Raw genomic sequence first — 17,778 nt, 5'->3', positions numbered from 1 at the left:
ACTGCAGCCCATGTACGATAGGTACGTCTATTGGTGGGGAGGGGGGTGAAATTTCCAGGATTTTGACCCAGCAGCCAAGTCAGGATAGTGAGTGGCAGGAATTTTCAGAGGTCCATTTTTATCTGCTACCCTTGTCATCCTGGATGGAAGTGTTAATTTGTTTGGAAAGCATGAACAGGAGCCTTGGCAAGGTGCTACAGTGCAGTGCTGCATTCTTAAATATGGACCGTGACCTTCACTTTCCCTGTCTGATGTCCGTGTAAATTTTGATTAATTGCATCAATATAGCTACGTTTGTCCTATCCATCAAATTTCTGATGTGAATTCAGCTTTTCGAGGATATTCTTGTTGCTCTTGAGAAGCCTTAGTTTTTTTTTCGAGGGCTTTGTTTGTGTTTTTTAAATGTTATTAATTTTATCACTTGCATTTTAAGTAAAATTAATTATTTTATTAATTTGTGCGATTGTGGTTGGTGCTGCTTAGACTAATTTGCCCAAACCAGTTAAGAATCAACCATATTATTGTAGGTCTGGAGTCATATATAGGCCGGACCAGGTAAGGACAGCAGACTTCCTAAAGGAAGGATTCTCTCTGTTAAGGACCTGAATGATTTGGCTTTACAGCGATCAACTGTGGTTGTCAACTGTGGATTTTTAGTCCAGTTTGCTATTCCAGTGTTTTAAAATTGGATTAACATTTCCACAATATGCCATGGTAGGACTTGAACCCATAACCCCCAGATAATTAGCCTGGGATACTTGTTGAGCGCCATTATCGCCTCCTCTCTCTGATCTCTGTGCAGTTTGTGCAAAAGTAAACTACATGTGACAGTGAAATCATTCTTTGATTAAATCACCTGATCAAGCTGCGTTGAATGGAACATTAATAAGATAGAATGGAAGCACATATTTCACAGTCATTTTGTAACTTTGCCAACTGCTTGGCCCAGAATTCTTTCGGAGATATCATAATTGTGGAATCCCTACAGTGTAGGAGCAGGCCATTTGGCCCATCAAGTCGACACCGACCCTCTGAAGAGCATCCCACCTGCACCCTATATCCTACAATGCTGCATTTCCCATGGTTAATTCTCTGAACTTGTGCATCCCTGGACACTACAGGCAATTTAGCATGGCCAGTCCACTAACCTGCACATCCTTGGACTGAGAGGGGAAACTGGAGAACCTGGAGGAAACCTACACAGACACAGGGAGAATGTGCAAACTCCACACAGACAGGCACCCCAGGGCGAGATCAAACCCTGGCCCATGGCATTGTAAGGCAGCAGTGCTAACCACTGAGCCACTGTGCTACCATGTGGTTTTGATATCACCATAAAATTACTCACTGGCCCACGATTACAGTGAAGGATTCCAGGGAATATCACCTCCAGGCCTCATTGTGAAATCAGTCAGAGCTGCTAATCTACTCAATGCGTGATGCAATCTCCCAGACAAAGACATTGTGCTCCCTTCTCTTTTATTTGCAAGAATGTTACCGCGGGCGGAATTTTCCCATTCCTCGCACAGCATGGGTAATAGGGAAAATATGGCAGGAATCAAAAAATCTGTGGCTTAACATTGAAAAAAGGGGAAAATCAGGATTTTCTTGAAGAATTTAACAGCAGGATGATAATATTACTGGTACCTGACTTCCTTGTATTTGCACCTCATTACTAGCCAACTTGCCTAATTTATATGTAGCTTGAAATTCTTTCTCCTCCTGTCCTAGAGAGGTAGTGGCATGCTGTTAATGTCCCTGGATTAGGAAAGCAAAACCAGATGGGCTAATGTTCTGGGGGCAGGGATTCAAATCCCACAATGGCAGATGGTGAAGCTTGAATTCAATAAAATCTAGAGTTAAGGGAGAGCCTAATTATTATGTAACCCCAGTTAATTGTTGTGAAAAACCCATCAGATTCACTAATGTTCTTTGAAGGAAGGCAATCTGCCAGCCTGAACTGGTCTGGCCTGTATGTGACTCTGGACAAACAGTGATGTGGTTGACTCTTAATAACCCTCTGAAAGACCCTAGAGAGCCAAGGCTATATGGGCCCCAATAGTAATGCTTCCACCTTGTGAATGAATAAAGGCAAAAATGGATATGGGCTTTTCATTGATCACTTTTTAAGTGCTATGTCTATGATTACTCAAATAACATTTACCTCAGTTGCAAATATGAAAAAGTAGCTCTGGCCTCTAGCCTGCTTTGATCTAAACCATTGCTTTCAGTTTTGGAAAATCACTAGCGAGAATTAGGTTGGGAAGATGGGCAGAAGTTCTATCTACCAACATCTTTAGAATAAGAGTCCATAGAATTCCTGCAGTGTGGAAGTAGACCATTCAGCCCATTGCATCCATACTGACCCTCTGAAGAGTATCCCACTGTATCCCTGCAATTCCCATGGCTAACCTGCCTAGCCTGCACATCCTTGGATAGTATGGGCAGTCCTTATCCACCTAACCTTCACAACTTTGGAACAGTGGGAGGAGTGTGCTAACTCCAGACAGTCTCCCGAAGGTGGGATCGAACATTGGTCCCAGGTGCACTGAGGCAGCAGTAGCTCACCCACTGCAATTGGTGCCTATAAGGATGGGAGTCAAAGCCATGGAATTAAAAGTGAGTTTAATGGCAACCATGTAATCATTCTCAGTGGTTGTAAAAACCCTGTCTGGTTCCTTAGGAAGGGGCAATCTACTGTTCTTACCTGGTCTGGCTTACATGTGACTCCAGAGCCACAGTAATGCAGTTGACTCCTAAATGGCCTAGCAAGCCACTCTGTTCAAGGAGCCATTCGGGTTGGACAACACTGGTTGGCGCAAATCAGCCCCACTGTTGACCCACATGCCATGAATGAGTAAAAAGAAATCAAAGATCACATGTTCAGGTATTCATATAATTCCACTATCAATATATTGAAATATCAAACCTCGTGAAAAATAGAGTGTTCCCTCCTTTGTTTTCAGACTCAGATCATGTACAAATGGATTACACCGAAGCTTTGTAGGGAGGATATGAAAGGTGCAGCCCAGCTCCCTCCATCTGGAGAGAGAAAGCCTTGCCCACCATGTAACCCTGGTTTCTACAACAATGACACTGCAACCTGTGCTCCCTGCCCTTCTGGAACCTTCTCAGATGGAATGAATCGTAAGCATCCTTGAATTTTGTTTATCTGCTTTATTTTATTACCTGCTTTATAAATGCAGCAGTTATTGTGCGCTTAGTGACTATGCTAGCCCAATGCCCGTTATAATTCATAGTCACTTAGACTGCTTTATTCCCAGCTTGTGCTGAAAATGTTGATTGTTATCAGGAAATGCGATAGAGGATAAGGTTTTGGAGTAGATTTGTAGCTCAGGTTGTGGGTGTTGAGGTTGGTTGCTCAGCGAGCCAACCAACCTCCGGACAGAGGGTAACCTTCAAAATTTCTACAGCTTTTCAATTAGTTCAACATTGGAAAGCGGGACATTGGCCCAAGTTGTGATGACCTTTGTGATTGAATAGCTTGTAAATACTCATTGTGAAGTTGCAGGTAAAAGGAATGGCTGTCTGGAGAAGAACTGGAAGGTTGCAGTTGGGCACCAGTAAGAGACATTACAAGAAGAAAGAAGTATTTGTTTTGGAGATTGAGGAAAGAAAATTGTCTACCTTTCGCTGGTTAACAAGGTGTGGGGCTGGATGGACACAGCAGGCCCAGCAGCATCTCAGGAGCACAAAAGCTGACGTTTCGGGCCTAGACCCTTCATCAGAGAGGGGGATGGGGAGAGGGAACTGGAATAAATAGGGAGAGAGTTGTATTTTAGAATCAGCTATGAGCTGATCCACTGGTGAGTTGGGTACACTCTCTGCTGATTTTCTGACAGAAAACCCATGGAATCTCCTTTCTCTGTGGATGTTCATTTCCCCAAGGCTAAACTTTCAGAAGTTTGTGTTATTGAGAATATGAAGATAAAAGCTAAAGAGACTGTGATTTCTGCCTTCTGTAAAGCGAGTTATAACCACCCTGATCCTCGACTGTGTAACTGCATGTTGCCCTTAATCAGGCTAATGTTTCATTAATGGCAGAAGTGTAACTTGGACAGTGGTAATGTTTGTCGTGATGTAGCTGGGCAGGTTGTTAAGTGTGGTCTGGATAAAATCGAGAGATAGAGAAAACCAGAGCGTTTAAATACACAAGATTTTCCTGTGTGTTTCAAGTGGTTTCTCTAATTTCATTTTTACACAGCATGTAAGCCGTGCCCAGCTGGTACTGAGCCTGTGCTGGGCTTTGAGTATAAATGGTGGAACACTTTACCAGCAAATATGAAGACCTCATGCTTCAATGTTGGAAATTCCAAGTGCGACAAAATGAATGGTAAGTTTTCATAAAGATTAATCTTGGAGCTTCATGGTCAAGTGCCTGCAGAGTCTCTGGCAGTAAGTTCACATTGAAATGAATGGGTCAGAGTGGATGTTCAATTTCAGTGAGAACAGCTGCTTTTACATATGTTTGCAGAGGAGAAATTTCTCACATGAAAGCTGCAACAAAAACTGTTTGGGGATTGATAGAATTCTAAGAAGGCATTGTTTATTTTAGCGTACATTATTTGGAAGCAGTTCAGAGAAGATTTACTCAATTAATATCTGGAACGAACTGACTGCTTCCAGAGGGATGGTTGAACAGGCTGGGCTTGCATCTGCTGGAGTTTGGAGGAATCAGAGGTGATTTATTTCGAACATACAAGATCCTGAAGGAAGTTTACCGGATGAATTAATCCTCTCCAAAGTTGGTGAACCTGTGGAATTCACTATGCTAGAGTGTGGGGGGTGCTGTGACATTGAGTAAATTTAAAGAGGAGATAGATTTTTTTTAATGTGTAATGGGTTGAAGGGTTGTTAGATTAGATTTAGATTAGATTCCCTACAGTGTGGAAACAGGCCCTTTGGCCCAACAAGCCCACACTGCCCTTGAAGCATCCCACCACAACCCATCCCCCTATAACCCACACACCCCTGAACACTACGGGTAATTTAGCATGGCCGATCTACCTAGCCTGCACATCTTTGGACTGTGGGAGGAAGCTGGAGCACCCAGAGGAAACCCACACGGACACAGGGAGAATGTGCAAACTCCACACAGTTGCCCGAGGCTGGAATTGAACCCGGGTCCCTGGCGCTGTGAGGCTGCAGTGCTAACCACTGAGCCACTGTGCTGCCCTATACAGGTTATACAGAGTGGGCAGGAAAGTGGAATTGAGGTTGAGGTAAGATCAGCCATGATCCTATTAAATGGTGGAGCAGGCTCGAGGGGCTGAATGGCCCAGTCCTGCTCCAAGTTTTTGTTCTTCTGAATGTTCAAAGGATGTTTCCTCTCGTGGAAGAACCTAGAACCAGCAGCCATGGTTTAAAAATAAAGGTGGTCCCACTTAAGACACATGATGTGAAAATGTTCTCAGAGTTATGAGCCTTTGGAATTCTCTTCCTCAAAAGGCAGTGGATTAGAAATCTTTAGATATTCTGAAGGCAGAAACAGATTGATTTTTGATGACCGGGGGATGAAAGATTATTGGGGGTATGTGGGAATGTAGAATTGAGATAAAAATCAGATCAGCCATGATTTTATTGGATAGCTGAACAGGCTCCAAGGGCCGAGTGGCCGACTCTTGTTCCTTGTTTGTACGTTTGTATTATTCTCTTTCAGAATATCTATAAAATTTATAACCACATCCAGGGCAATAACTTCAGGTTGAAGGAACAAAGTAGAAATGGAATTAGATGCTGTACGGTATGAATCTAACTTAAAAAAGCTTCCTGCAATAATAGCATTTGTTCATATTTTAGGGATTATTACTGGCTGTGGTTGACAGATGCTGCAGTTAAATTAATTAAGTAATAAGTCATTAATTATGCTTCTGTCATCAGCTTATGTTAGTGTTTGAGAATTGAACATAAATGTGACTTTAGTCAGTGAGTGTCAGGGTAACACATTATTAACTCTGCTATCACATGTTTGTCTGTGAAGTGAAGCTCTGTTCATTCTGTCCTATCAACGTGTTTTAGCTTCAAGGTGAGTGTGTGTGCTTTAGGAATTTTTCCACTGTCATCCGTCATCCCAGAGAAACACTGTGTCCCACACCACTGGATTCTGGTTAGTTTTGATCTGGTGGGAACTGGGTAGATTTCCAGAATAATTGTTGTTTTCAAAGAGTCATACTTGCAGTTTGGAGCGAGATGTTTTCCAGTGCCCTGTACAGTATTTGACTAGGGTACAACAGGAATAAGAGATGTTAATTGACAGCACCATCAAGCTGCCAAAGCAATGAGAAAGAAAGTGAAAACTAAATGCTTTGTGAAGAAAGAGATTTAGGAAATAAAGTTGATTTTTATTCTTGCTTTTTTGGTTGTAGGGTGGGAAGTAGCAGGTGATCACATTCACAGTGCAGTTGGAGGCTCTGATAATGACTATCTCATCTTAAATCTCCTCATTCCCAGCTTCAGGTTTGATTTGCGTACTTCTTGCTGACGTAATTCAAAAATTGATTGAAGGCCTTGCTAAAAATTGAAGTTTCTAATACAAGTTCTGCTCTTCTGTTTAGCCCATCGATTTCATCAGCACATTCCAATGGGTTGGAAGTGGGGAGAATCACCTTTATTTTTGAGACTCAGTGTGCTGGAGACTGTGAGTTATACTTCATGGCGGTAAGTGCTTTGAATCACAACTTTTCACAGCATGTGAGGCCCTTTGGCCTATTACACATGAGCTATCAATGCTGCCACTTTCCTCTTGTCTTTCTACCTTTCACAAATTTTTATCCATTACCTTGTTACTGTTTCTGGCAGGTTATTTTATTTCCTTACAATCTCTTCTCCAGAAATATTGCTCCTGATATTGTCATTTAACTGCCTCCTTTCAATTTGCTCTGGGTTGGACGATTATTTCTGATATGTCGAGCATTCCTTTGCTAAGTGACCTACTCGTGGTGTTCACGATGATTGACCTGGGCTCTAGGAACATTGCCATTTGGTGATGAGCTCACTTTGTGTGAGATGTGAGTTAAACAAACAACATTACAGTTTGGGGCAGTGAGCACCAGTTTTAGTGCAGCCCTTCCCAACAGCAGAATTCCCCTTAGAGGTCACATAGCCATACAGTTATACAGCACAGAAACAGACCCTTCAGCCCAACTCGTCCATGCCTACCAGATAGCCTAATCTGAAAAAGGCGCATTTGCCAACATTTATAGACAATAGACAATAGGTGCTGGAGTAGGCCATTCGGCCTTTCGAGCCAGCACCACCATTCATTATGATCATGGCTAATCATCCACAATCAGTATCCTGTTCCTGCCTTATCCCCATAATCCTTGATACCACTATCTTTAAGAGCTCTATCCATCTCTTTCTTGAAAGTATCCAGAGACTTGGCCTCCACTGCCTTCTGGGGCAAAGCATTCCATATATCCACCGCTCTCTGGTTGAAGAAGTTTTTCCGCAAATCTGTTCTAATGGCCCACAGCCTTCTAATCCTTCCTATTCAGGACCCCTGCAGCCACCTTTTAAATGTTGTAATTGTACCTACCTCCATCACTTCCTCTGGCAGCTTGTTCCATACATGTACCACCCTCTGTGTGGAAAAAGTTGTCCCTGAGGTCACTTTTAAATCTTTCATCTCTCGCCTTAAACCTATGCCTTCTAGTTTTGTATTCCATACCCTGGGAAAAAGATCCTGACTATTCAACCTATCCATGCCCCTCATGATTTTATAAACTCCTGTAAGGTCACCCCTCAGCCTCTGATGCTGCAGGGAAAGTAGCCTCAGCTCAGACCTGCCATCCCTGCGCACAGCTTTGTAAATCTTTTCTGAACCTTTTCAAGAGCCCTCGCAGGTTTTTGCTTCTCTCCAAGTGGATTTACCCTCTTGAGATTGTGGAAGAGAATTTGAAATTTTAATTTTAAGTGGGTCAGAGCTAAATATACTACACTTACTGATACTATAATAAATCTGTAATAAATCATTTTTTTTTATAGCCACTCCCAAGTTTTGTTCAGCTACAGTTTGTGGGTTTCACTGGCTAGCCCAGTGTTTCCTGCCTAGGATGGAGTTAAGAGTCAACCACATTGCTATGGTTCTAGAGTCACTTGGAGGTCAGATCAGGTATGCACAGCAGATTTGCTTCCCTGAAGGACATTAGTGAAGAGATGGGCTTTCCCTCCATCAATTGGCAGTGATTTCATGGTCATCATTGGATTCTTAATTCCAGGGTTTTACTGAATTCAAATTCCACCATCTGCCATGGCAGGATTTGAACACACCCTTGAGGATTAATCCGGAGTTCTGGATTACTAGTCTAGTGACATTACCACTATTCCATTGCCTTCCCCAACCCTCCTTGATACAAGCTGTTTAAGTGCTTACTTCGCTCATGTCTTTAGTAAACTATTCTGGTTCTTAATGCAATATTTAAATAAATAATTTTATTAAGACAAAGGAATATTTGTAGGTAAGCACGAAATATGAATTTAAGTTCTATTTTATAAGAGTATATTTAAAAAGACACTTAGAATGGTTTCTTTGTGAGGTGCGACTATTTTAATGTTAAAATGATTTTCTAATCTTGGCTTGTAGGGGATCATGCTGCTCTTTGCTTTCAGCAGAAGTAGAATTACCAACTGTCCTGTCTCAGTTCTGAGGAAGGGTTGCTGGACTCAAAATTTTAACTCTGCTTTCTCTCTACAGATGCTGTAAGACCTGCTGAGTTTTTCAGCAATTTCTATTTTGTTTCTGATTTTCAGCATCAACAATTCTTGTGTTTATTATTCTGTCTCTCTTGTCTGTTTATAAGGATACCAATAAAGGTCAGCCACAACCACACTGCAAGCTAACAGCTTTATTAAAAGCTGTGAACTTCTCCAATGTAGCGCGCACCCAGACAGACCCTGATAGTTTCAAATATCTCCTTGTTTGTAGTTTGTACTGGAACAAGGGACCTCCAACCTCTCACGCCTTGAGAATGAAAGCAGCCATAATTCCCATTTCCTGACAACTGGCCAGGAGCCAGTGCTGGAAAACAATTAAGTCCGAAATGGGATTATACTTGATTCTCCTACTCCCCGTCAGAAACCAGATGCTAATTTGGTAAGGAGCCATTTTCTAGACAACACCGCCGTCATCAGGAGGGCAAGGGAGGTACGTTGAGGGTGAAAAGACACTAACTTGTAGATAGCTGTAAGAATATAATTGAGGTTGATACCCTCCAAGGCTGTGATTAAATACCACCTGTAGACGGCACAAAGAGGAGCCATTGTCACTGGTCAGTGAATGGGAGACAGCAGTCTCAGAGATGGCACTGCAGAGTGTGTGTGTGCGTGTGGGAACATTCCTCAGACTGATTTAGACTTTTGAAGAAACAATACATTTCATTCTGAGCAACCAGCTCACTGCCACCACACCACCCCCCCCCCCCCAAACCTGTGCCATCCCCCCCAAACCCTCTCCCTCCCCCTACTGACCCACATCCACCTGCAGCTCAGAGTGCAGGCCAGCTCTTGTCTGCTACCCCCACCTCCCCAGCTCTACCTTCCCCACAACCCCCCAGGCCCCACTTCTGCCACACTCCCTCTACCACCCTCAGGCCTACCTTCCTGTCACCTTCCCCTACCCCCCAGCTCCACCTCTCCCACACACCCCACAACCCCCCAGATCCACCTCCCCTGTGGCTCCACCTCTTCCCTCCCCCCACCTCTAGGTTCCCCAACCCCCACAGCTCCACCACCACCCCCCCCCCCCTCCTCTTGCTGCCCACAGTGTGTGCGCAGTTGCTAATGTGACTGTGCATGGAGCGTGGTGATATCAGTAACACCCATGCAGCTGCTTCCTGCATTCTGTCACTGACATCACAGGCCAGCTCTGCACATACCCAGAATTGTGGATAAACTTCTCAATTCTCACAGTTAGTTAAAGCAGAGTCTGTTCTGTCGGGAGATTCTTCTCGCTCTGTCGGGAGATTGTGATCTTGGCACATGTGTATAGGGAGATTTCTCCTAGGAATAACCAGTAACATTATTACGATGTATATATGGAAGGTACCAGCAGAAAATGATCTCCTTTTAACTTTCAGGATATAAACAGAAAGGTGACGAGTGTTATCGAGTCTTGGGAAGGTACTAAAGAGCGACAGTCGTACGCTCATGTCCTAACGAAGAATGTCCCAGTTACTTACACTTGGGCTTTCCAACGATCAAGTTCTCCTCAAGAGGTAAAACAGGATTAGGTTTTCAGTGTCTTCATTCTAAATAGAAAACATTTCGGTTTGAACACTGGGGATATGAAGGTGTATTTCAATTTGTCAAATTAATGTTTCAGGTCAGAAAGTTTCTGAATGATAACGTGAAGATCTACTCCATCACCGTGACCAATGTGGAAAATGGCGCGTCTTCACATTGCCGGCCTTGTGCACTTGGCCCTGATCAGCAGAGTTCTTCTTGTGTGCCTTGTCCACCTGGACACTATATTGAGAAAGACACAAATCAGTGCAAGGAATGTCCTCCAAACACCTACCTCTCAGCCCATCATGCGTATGGTGTGGAGGTATGCATTCCCTGTGGACCTGGCAGCAAAAGTGATAAGGTCTGTATGTGCAGAGCGAGCCATTAAAACTTGATGCTGTGTTGGTTACAGATGAATAGAGGGATTCTGTGTTAGCTATTGGCTGAACCTAACTTGATTTCACTCAGCCTGAAGCCTACAATTGCCGTCAGCCCCTGTAAGACCAAGAATCTAACTCTGACCCCTTTCTTAATTATGTTCTGATCCTTAGGGACATAACTTGTGGAGTTAAAGTTTAGTTTATGAGTACCTTGTCTTTGCGAGCATGCCTTTAAATACTCTCTGTGCTGTGTGCATACAATGTTGTGACTCTGCCTGGTCGTTAGTCTGTTCTGAGTTGGTAATCTGCGCACACAAATCCGTTGACTTTTGCAATGTCTGCTTAATTCCATGCTATGTGTTTTAAATAAACTAACTGACAGAGTTAATAACTGGCACACAACTAATTATTAGGCCACTAACATGACAGTTCTTACTGATATCCTGAAAGCAGATGGGCCTACCTTGCTGTCGCCACCCTGAATGACTGACTGTCACTGTACCCTCTGACTGATTTGCTGCTATCAAAGCCTCTATGAGCAACAATTTCCTATAATAAAGCATTGGTAATTCCATCTCAATCCTCTTCTTCTGCTGCCAAAAAATCCACGAAACTCTGGGCTCAGCTTTTAACCCCATTGCTAATCATGATCAAATGCCTGCCTCCACAATATCACCCACTTTACCCCCAGTGAAAGCCCCTATTCAAAACTCTTGCTACCTTCAGACTCTGGGACTTAATATTTGCTTCTGCTGTTCACAAATATCATCCCAAAGTCTTATTCTCCTCTGGCCCCTGTTCATGTTAGTCATTGTTGCTTCCCCTATTTCCAGTGAATTGATTTCAAAGTTCTGTGCTCATCCTAAAATTCCTGTATGGGTCAAGTGCTGTTTGATCTTTCAGCCCCAACTGCCATTGTACCCTCTGTACACTGTGGAGTGATCAGCCATGATGTCATTGAATAGTGGAACAGGCTCAAGGGGCCGATTGGCCTACTCCTGTTCCTGTGAACCCTCTGCTCTTCCAGCCCTAGATTCCTGAAAATATTTTTTGCAACACCTAGAATAGTGAAACATTTAATACACAATCATAGAGTCATACAGCATGGAAACAGACCCTTAAAACCAACTCATCCATACTGACCAGGTTTCCTAAACTGAACGATACCTTCTTGCTTGCATTTGGCTCATATCCTCGAAACCTCTCCTATTCGTGTAACTGTCCAAATGCCTTTTAAATGTTGTAATTGTGCTGGTTAATCCCTGGACATTCTGGGACATTCCAAAATTTCAGTCTTCTTGCTCTGATGCCAACCAATATTGCTTCCCAGTGTACTACTGATCTTAGCTCGGTGTATTACCTTCACCACAACTTGTAGCACCCTTTCCTTTAAGCCAAGGGAACTGCTTTGTGTCAATCTCTTGTGTTAAATTGTTGTGGTGAAGCTTTGTGTCAGAGGAGGCAGTTCACGAGCACATTGAAAGACCAACCAAGTGAATAGAAATTAAGGTCTACGCAACTGGACAGGATGCAGGATTTTTGGAGAGCAACTGAGGATCTCAGGTGGCTGTTACTGAAATAACTCCAGAGAGGCTGTTGTTCTGTTACTGAGTCACTCTTTAATTACACTCGGAAAGTCCTTAAGACTGATCCAGCTCCTTCACAGCCATCTCTGAGTGAACAGACACTCCTTTTATTTCCGGTATCCCATCACCAAGTCACCCTTTATTTAAGATAACAAAGCGTGGGGCTGGATGAACACAGCAGGCCAAGCAGTATCTTAGGAGCACAAAAGCTGACGTTTCGGGCCTAGACCCTTCTTCAGAGGGTCTCTGATGACCCTTTATTTACTTGTGCGCAGTGCATTGGCTGTAGCCAGCCACCTCGGAGTTAGTTCCCTCGACTCGGGAGATTCTAAATGCCCTATATGTTATTTTTCCACTTTTTATTTTGTAAGTGCAGGGACTCTGAAGACACTGTGTGCAAAAGAGTTTACTCAGTGTTTCCACCACGCAAGGTACACCTCCTGTTCTTAACTGTCAGCCAGGTCTCCCTGATTGGGTCAGGTTAATAGCCCCAATTGGGGAACTTATATTCTACGAGGACCACCTGGACGACCCCCTTACAATCACTACACCCCTTCTCTCTGAGTCTGACAACACTGGTTGATTCTTCCTCTTATTGCTCCTCCTGGGTCATTTTAGCACCAGGTCAGCTTCCTCCGACTCTGTGTCTGATATAGGTGGCATGTAATATGCAGATACTCGCCTCAGTATAGGCATTGAGGCGGTGACATCTCTGTGAGATATCTTCAGTACTTGATGGAATGGGAGAATCTGGAGGTCCTGGAGCAGTTGGAAAGGCGGTCGAGGGGCTGGGCATGTTTTGCTCCCATACCGTTTGCGATTTTGCCGCTATCATATGGTCTCTGTGCTTGTTCAGGACTATCACAACGTCCTGAACTTTATATGTCAATGGACCTGACCTTGGGTCAACCACGCCTCTTACTATTGCCAGGACCGCTCCTGAGGTTCCTGCACCAAACTTCATCCCCTGAGGCAAACTGCCTCTCTTGCTTTGTGTCCAGCATTGGTATTCCTGATGCCATTTCACCCTCACCACCACCACCAACCTCCTCGGACTTACCCATACGTTCCTAAGAATGTGAGAGGGCTGCTGACGGTAATTTTTGCCCTTGTTGGCAGTCTGGGCACTGTCCCACTAAAGCGACTATGACTGCGTCCAGTCCTGGCTGCCAGACATAACCTCTCACCAGCAACTTTATTTTGGAGACCCCTAGGTGACCCTAGTGGAGTTCGGCCAGTATCTCCGGGCAACCTTTGCTCAGGACAATCACTCTTGCTCCCAATAATAATATGCCATCCTCTACTGTGATCTCCGGGTCCAAAAAGGTCTCATTTCTGATCGTGATGGTCCTTTGCTATTCCCTCTCCCCGTCAGCTGTTTAAGTTTAACCAGAATGGGATCTTTCTGTGTCCAAAGTCTGATATTGTCAGATATTGTCCAGGAAATTTAAAACCGTTACGGGCTCCACCAGAGGTGTACCTGCCAGTGGGAGATGGCTCAGCGCATCCACATTCAGTACACCTTCCAGATGGCGTTCCAACTTGCATTTAGTATTAGAGCCCACCGCGGAATTCGGCCTGAAGCAATGGCAGCATTCCCTATCCTCTTTAAGTAGAGCCAGCTGGGATTTATAGTCCGCTATTATTACAAATGTACATATGTAAAGGTTTTGGTGGCACTTCCTGACTCCAAATACAACTGTCAAAACTTCTTTTTCAATCTGGGCGTATTTACGCTCTGCATGAGCTAAAGTCCTAGTTGGAGGCAGCCTCTGGGCTAATACTACCCTGATAGGGAGGCATTGCACAGCAATCCCAGGTCTTGCTTGGAAGCATAGCGTGCCAACACCGGAGAGGATGGCAGCTTTCAGGGAAGTGAAAAACCACTATGGCTTGGCTACACGACCAATTGCGAGGCTGACCCTTTTTTTAGGAGTTGATGTGAAGGTGCCAGGATGGAGGTCAGTTTATGCATGAGATTTTGGTAATAATTCACCAGCCTAAAGAAAGAGCTAAGCTCCACTACTGATGTGGGAACCAGGCCACCTTTGATTGTCCTCACTATCTTCCAATGGGCGTAACCTTGGTCTTGTCGACTCTGTAGGTAGGTCACTCAGGGTACCTGGAACGTACACATTTATCCCTTCTAAGGTGTACGCCTGCCTGGAAGGAACATGTCCAAGTTCTGTAATTGTTCCTTATTGGTATTTCCCTGTTATTAGTAAACCATCAGGGGAGGCAATGGCCCAGTGGTATTATTGCTGGACAGTTAATCCAGAGACCCAGCTAATGTTCTGGCAACCCGGGTTCTAATCCTTCCATGGCAGATGGTGGACTTTTAATTCCAGATTTTTATGGAATTCAGAGTCTAATGATGACCATGAATTCATTGCCAATTATCAGGAAAAACCCATCAAATTCACTAATCTCCTTTTAGGGAAGGAAACTGCCATCCTTACCTGGTCTGGCCTACATGTGACTCCAGACCCACAGCAATGTGGTTGACTCATAACTGCTCTCTGGGCAATTAGGGATGGGCAGCGATGCCCTCATCCCCTGAATGAATAAAGAAAAAAAAAATCTAGACACATGGTGACCTGGGGTAGGCCTTGTAAAATATTCTCTCATTGTCTACTAAAACTGCACAGGCTGACGGTGCCCCAAAAGGCAGTCCCATCAATTGGTACAAACCCTTATGGGTATTAATTGTAGCAAACTTCTGGGAATCCTCAACCAACCGCAATTACATGTACGCACGGCTCTTGTGCAGCTTTGTGAAGGATAGCCCCGCTGCCAGCTTTGCGTATAAATCCTCTTTGCAAGGAATTGGGTATCTATCCAGCTGGGCAAAGCAGTTTACCCTTTGTTTAAAATTCCCACAAAGGCAAACCGACCCCATTGGGCTGATAGTCGGTACGGCCGGTGATGCCTATTCCACAGAATGGAAGAGTTTGATGATTCCCTCACTTTCCAGTGGCCTGATTCCTGCCTCTACTTTTGTGTGTAAGTCCCATTCCTCTGGGTGGGCGCTATAGAATTGTGGAATTGCTTCCTGGTCAACACGCAAGATGCCCTTGTCTCCCTTGATATTCTCTAGACCTTTCTGAAAAATTTCCGGGTATTCAATTAGGACTTCACTCAGGTAGCCATTTTCAAGTTGATAAATGTTGCGCCAATCAAAGTGAATCTTTTGCTACCAGTTTCTCCCCATCAAGCTTGGGTCCGAACCATTTACTACAATCAGTGGGAACTGAACCAGCTCCTTCTCATAAGAGACCACAACAAAGTTGTACCCTTAGTCTGCAGGGGTTCCCCTGTACAGGTTCTCTGTGTAGCCAGTGTCCAATGTCTTGTGCAAACTGAAGAGTTGAAGCCCCAGAGAAAAATTTGTTAAAGACTGGTTCTGTGGGTATTGACACGGTCGCGTTGGAATCGATCTCCATTAGAACCAGGTGACCATTAACCAGATGTTTATTTTGATTGGTTCTGATTTGGATGTTGCTGAGCAATTTAACTGTTCCAAACCAGATATAGGTGGACTTTCCAGGATGTGTGCATTCTCCTGGATACAGGCCTATGATTTCTGGAAGTCTTTCTGGACAACCAAAAAAATGCCACAAGGTTTGTATGAGAGTGTGAAGGGCGATGCTGTAATTTGACTTCAAAGCTGATTGTCTTCACTCTCTTTTTAAAACAGGAACATTCAATTTGTTTTAGTGATTGTTCTTTTACACACACTTTGGAGAATCGTACTTTAACATTCGAGTTCAGCAATCTTAGTGGTGTGGCTTCCTTAATGAATGGACCCAGTTTCACCTCAAGAGGGACAAAGTATTACCATTTTTTTAACATTAGCTTATGTGGAAATGAGGTAAGTTTTTTTTTCTCTCCACAAATATTTCAATTCGATCTCATCTGTAATGATGCAGATTTGCTGAAGCAGAGAGATTTCTGATTGGCGCATTTTGCTAATGTAGTTTATTCATTAGTAATTCAATCAGATTCTTTTCCACTAAATTGAGCATTCAACGTAAATTTAAACATAAGATGCTTAATTCATTTTAAACAAAACAATGAGCTTAAATAAGAGATAAAACAGTGTGGAGCTGGATGAACACAGCAGACCAGGCAGCATCAGAGGAGCAGGAAAGTTGACGTTTTGGGTCGGGACCTTCTTCAGAAAATGCTCCTCTGATGCTGCCTGGCCTGCTGTGTTCCTCCAGGTCCACACTGTGTTATCTCTGACTCCAGTATCAGCAGCTCTTACTATCGAGTTTAAATGCTTGCATTTTGTATTTTTTGGTGTTCAAATCAGTTTAACACAGAACTGTGCAAATAAATTGCAATCTGAACGGATGTCATCAGATTTTATGATGTGCAAAATTTTACTCTTTCATGATTAAAGAGTGTTTTATATTTTATGGGGCCACATTCTGGTTTTGAATTTTGGAAGTCCCCTGTTCATTGCAAGCTCCAATGTTACAGTTTTATTACCACATTTTCAATGTGGAACAATGACTGACTACAATTCATTGAATCATTGAACCATACAGTGCAGAAGATGCCATTCAGCCCATCGAGTCGTTACTACCAAAGATACACTGAATCTACATAGTCCCACTTTCCAACATGTGACCTGTAGTCTCAATCACTTAAAATGTTCATCCAAGTACTACTTAAAGTTGTGAGGATTCCCACCTCAGCTACCTTCTCAGATATGCCTCTCATAATCTTTTACATCTCAATCAGCGCCCCCTCAGCCATGAAATAAACAGCCCAAACTTATCCAGCCTCTCATCATAGCTAAACTGCTGCATCCCAAGTAACATTCTGGTGAATCTCAACTGCACCCCGTACAGTGCAATCACATCCTTCCTGTCCTCTGCAGACCAGATCCTCGGGAGTCTAGCTGTGGCCTGACCCAAGTCCTGCAAAAGCTCTGACATCCCTGCCCTTATATTAACTTCCCTTTTAACCTGTCCTGCCACCATCAGGGATTTCATAGAATCCCTACAATGTGGAAACAGGTCCTTCAGCCCAACAAGTCCACACCAAACCTCAGAGCATTCCACCCAGACCCTTTCCCTTGTAACCCATCTAATCCACACCCCCCTGAACACTATGGGCAATTTAGAATGGCCAATCCACCTAGCCTGCACATCTTTGGACTGTGGGAGGAAACCGGAGCACCCGGAGGAAATCTGCACAGACACGGGGAGAATGTGCGAACTCCACACAGACAGTCGCCTGAGGTTGGAAGCAAACCTGGAGCCCTGGCGCTATAAAGCAGCAGTGTGAACCACTGAGCCACCGTGATTTGTGGACAAACACCCGCAAGATCTCTCTGGTCCTCTGAGCTTCTTGTTACCTGCCATTTGTTGAGTACTCCTTTATCTCCAGAATATTCTATGAGCTTTTCAAGCACTTTGGGATGTCCTGTAGACATGAAATTTGCTTTTGAATGCAAATTCTAACCCCGTTTAATGCTATGTACACACATTACAGTCAGTGATATCTGAGGAACATTAGCAACAATACCAATCTAAAAGCTTTGACCATTTTATCCT

General features: G+C 43.8%; 1 protein-coding gene across 2 annotated transcripts in view; it reads left to right on the top strand.

Moving 5' to 3' along the window:
- The window catches only part of elapor2b (endosome-lysosome associated apoptosis and autophagy regulator family member 2b), a 117,195-nt gene that overhangs the window by 78,212 nt on the left and 21,205 nt on the right, over positions 1 to 17,778 (top strand). Inside the window, exons 9-15 of one of the 2 annotated variants that reach the window (XM_048554024.2) lie at positions 2,967 to 3,147; positions 4,226 to 4,354; positions 6,387 to 6,477; positions 6,576 to 6,678; positions 10,098 to 10,235; positions 10,343 to 10,606; positions 15,909 to 16,082. In XM_048554024.2, the coding sequence (XP_048409981.1) occupies positions 2,967 to 3,147; positions 4,226 to 4,354; positions 6,387 to 6,477; positions 6,576 to 6,678; positions 10,098 to 10,235; positions 10,343 to 10,606; positions 15,909 to 16,082 (1,080 nt within the window). The remainder of the gene's footprint in view (positions 1 to 2,966; positions 3,148 to 4,225; positions 4,355 to 6,386; positions 6,478 to 6,575; positions 6,679 to 10,097; positions 10,236 to 10,342; positions 10,607 to 15,908; positions 16,083 to 17,778) is intronic. The other variant, XM_059654817.1, reaches the window with a different exon arrangement.

This window comes from Stegostoma tigrinum, chromosome 25 (assembly GCF_030684315.1).
Source record: "Stegostoma tigrinum isolate sSteTig4 chromosome 25, sSteTig4.hap1, whole genome shotgun sequence".
In the NCBI taxonomy this organism is placed as follows: Eukaryota; Metazoa; Chordata; class Chondrichthyes; order Orectolobiformes; family Stegostomatidae; genus Stegostoma; species Stegostoma tigrinum.
This window is presented reverse-complemented; position numbering and strand designations above follow the sequence as displayed.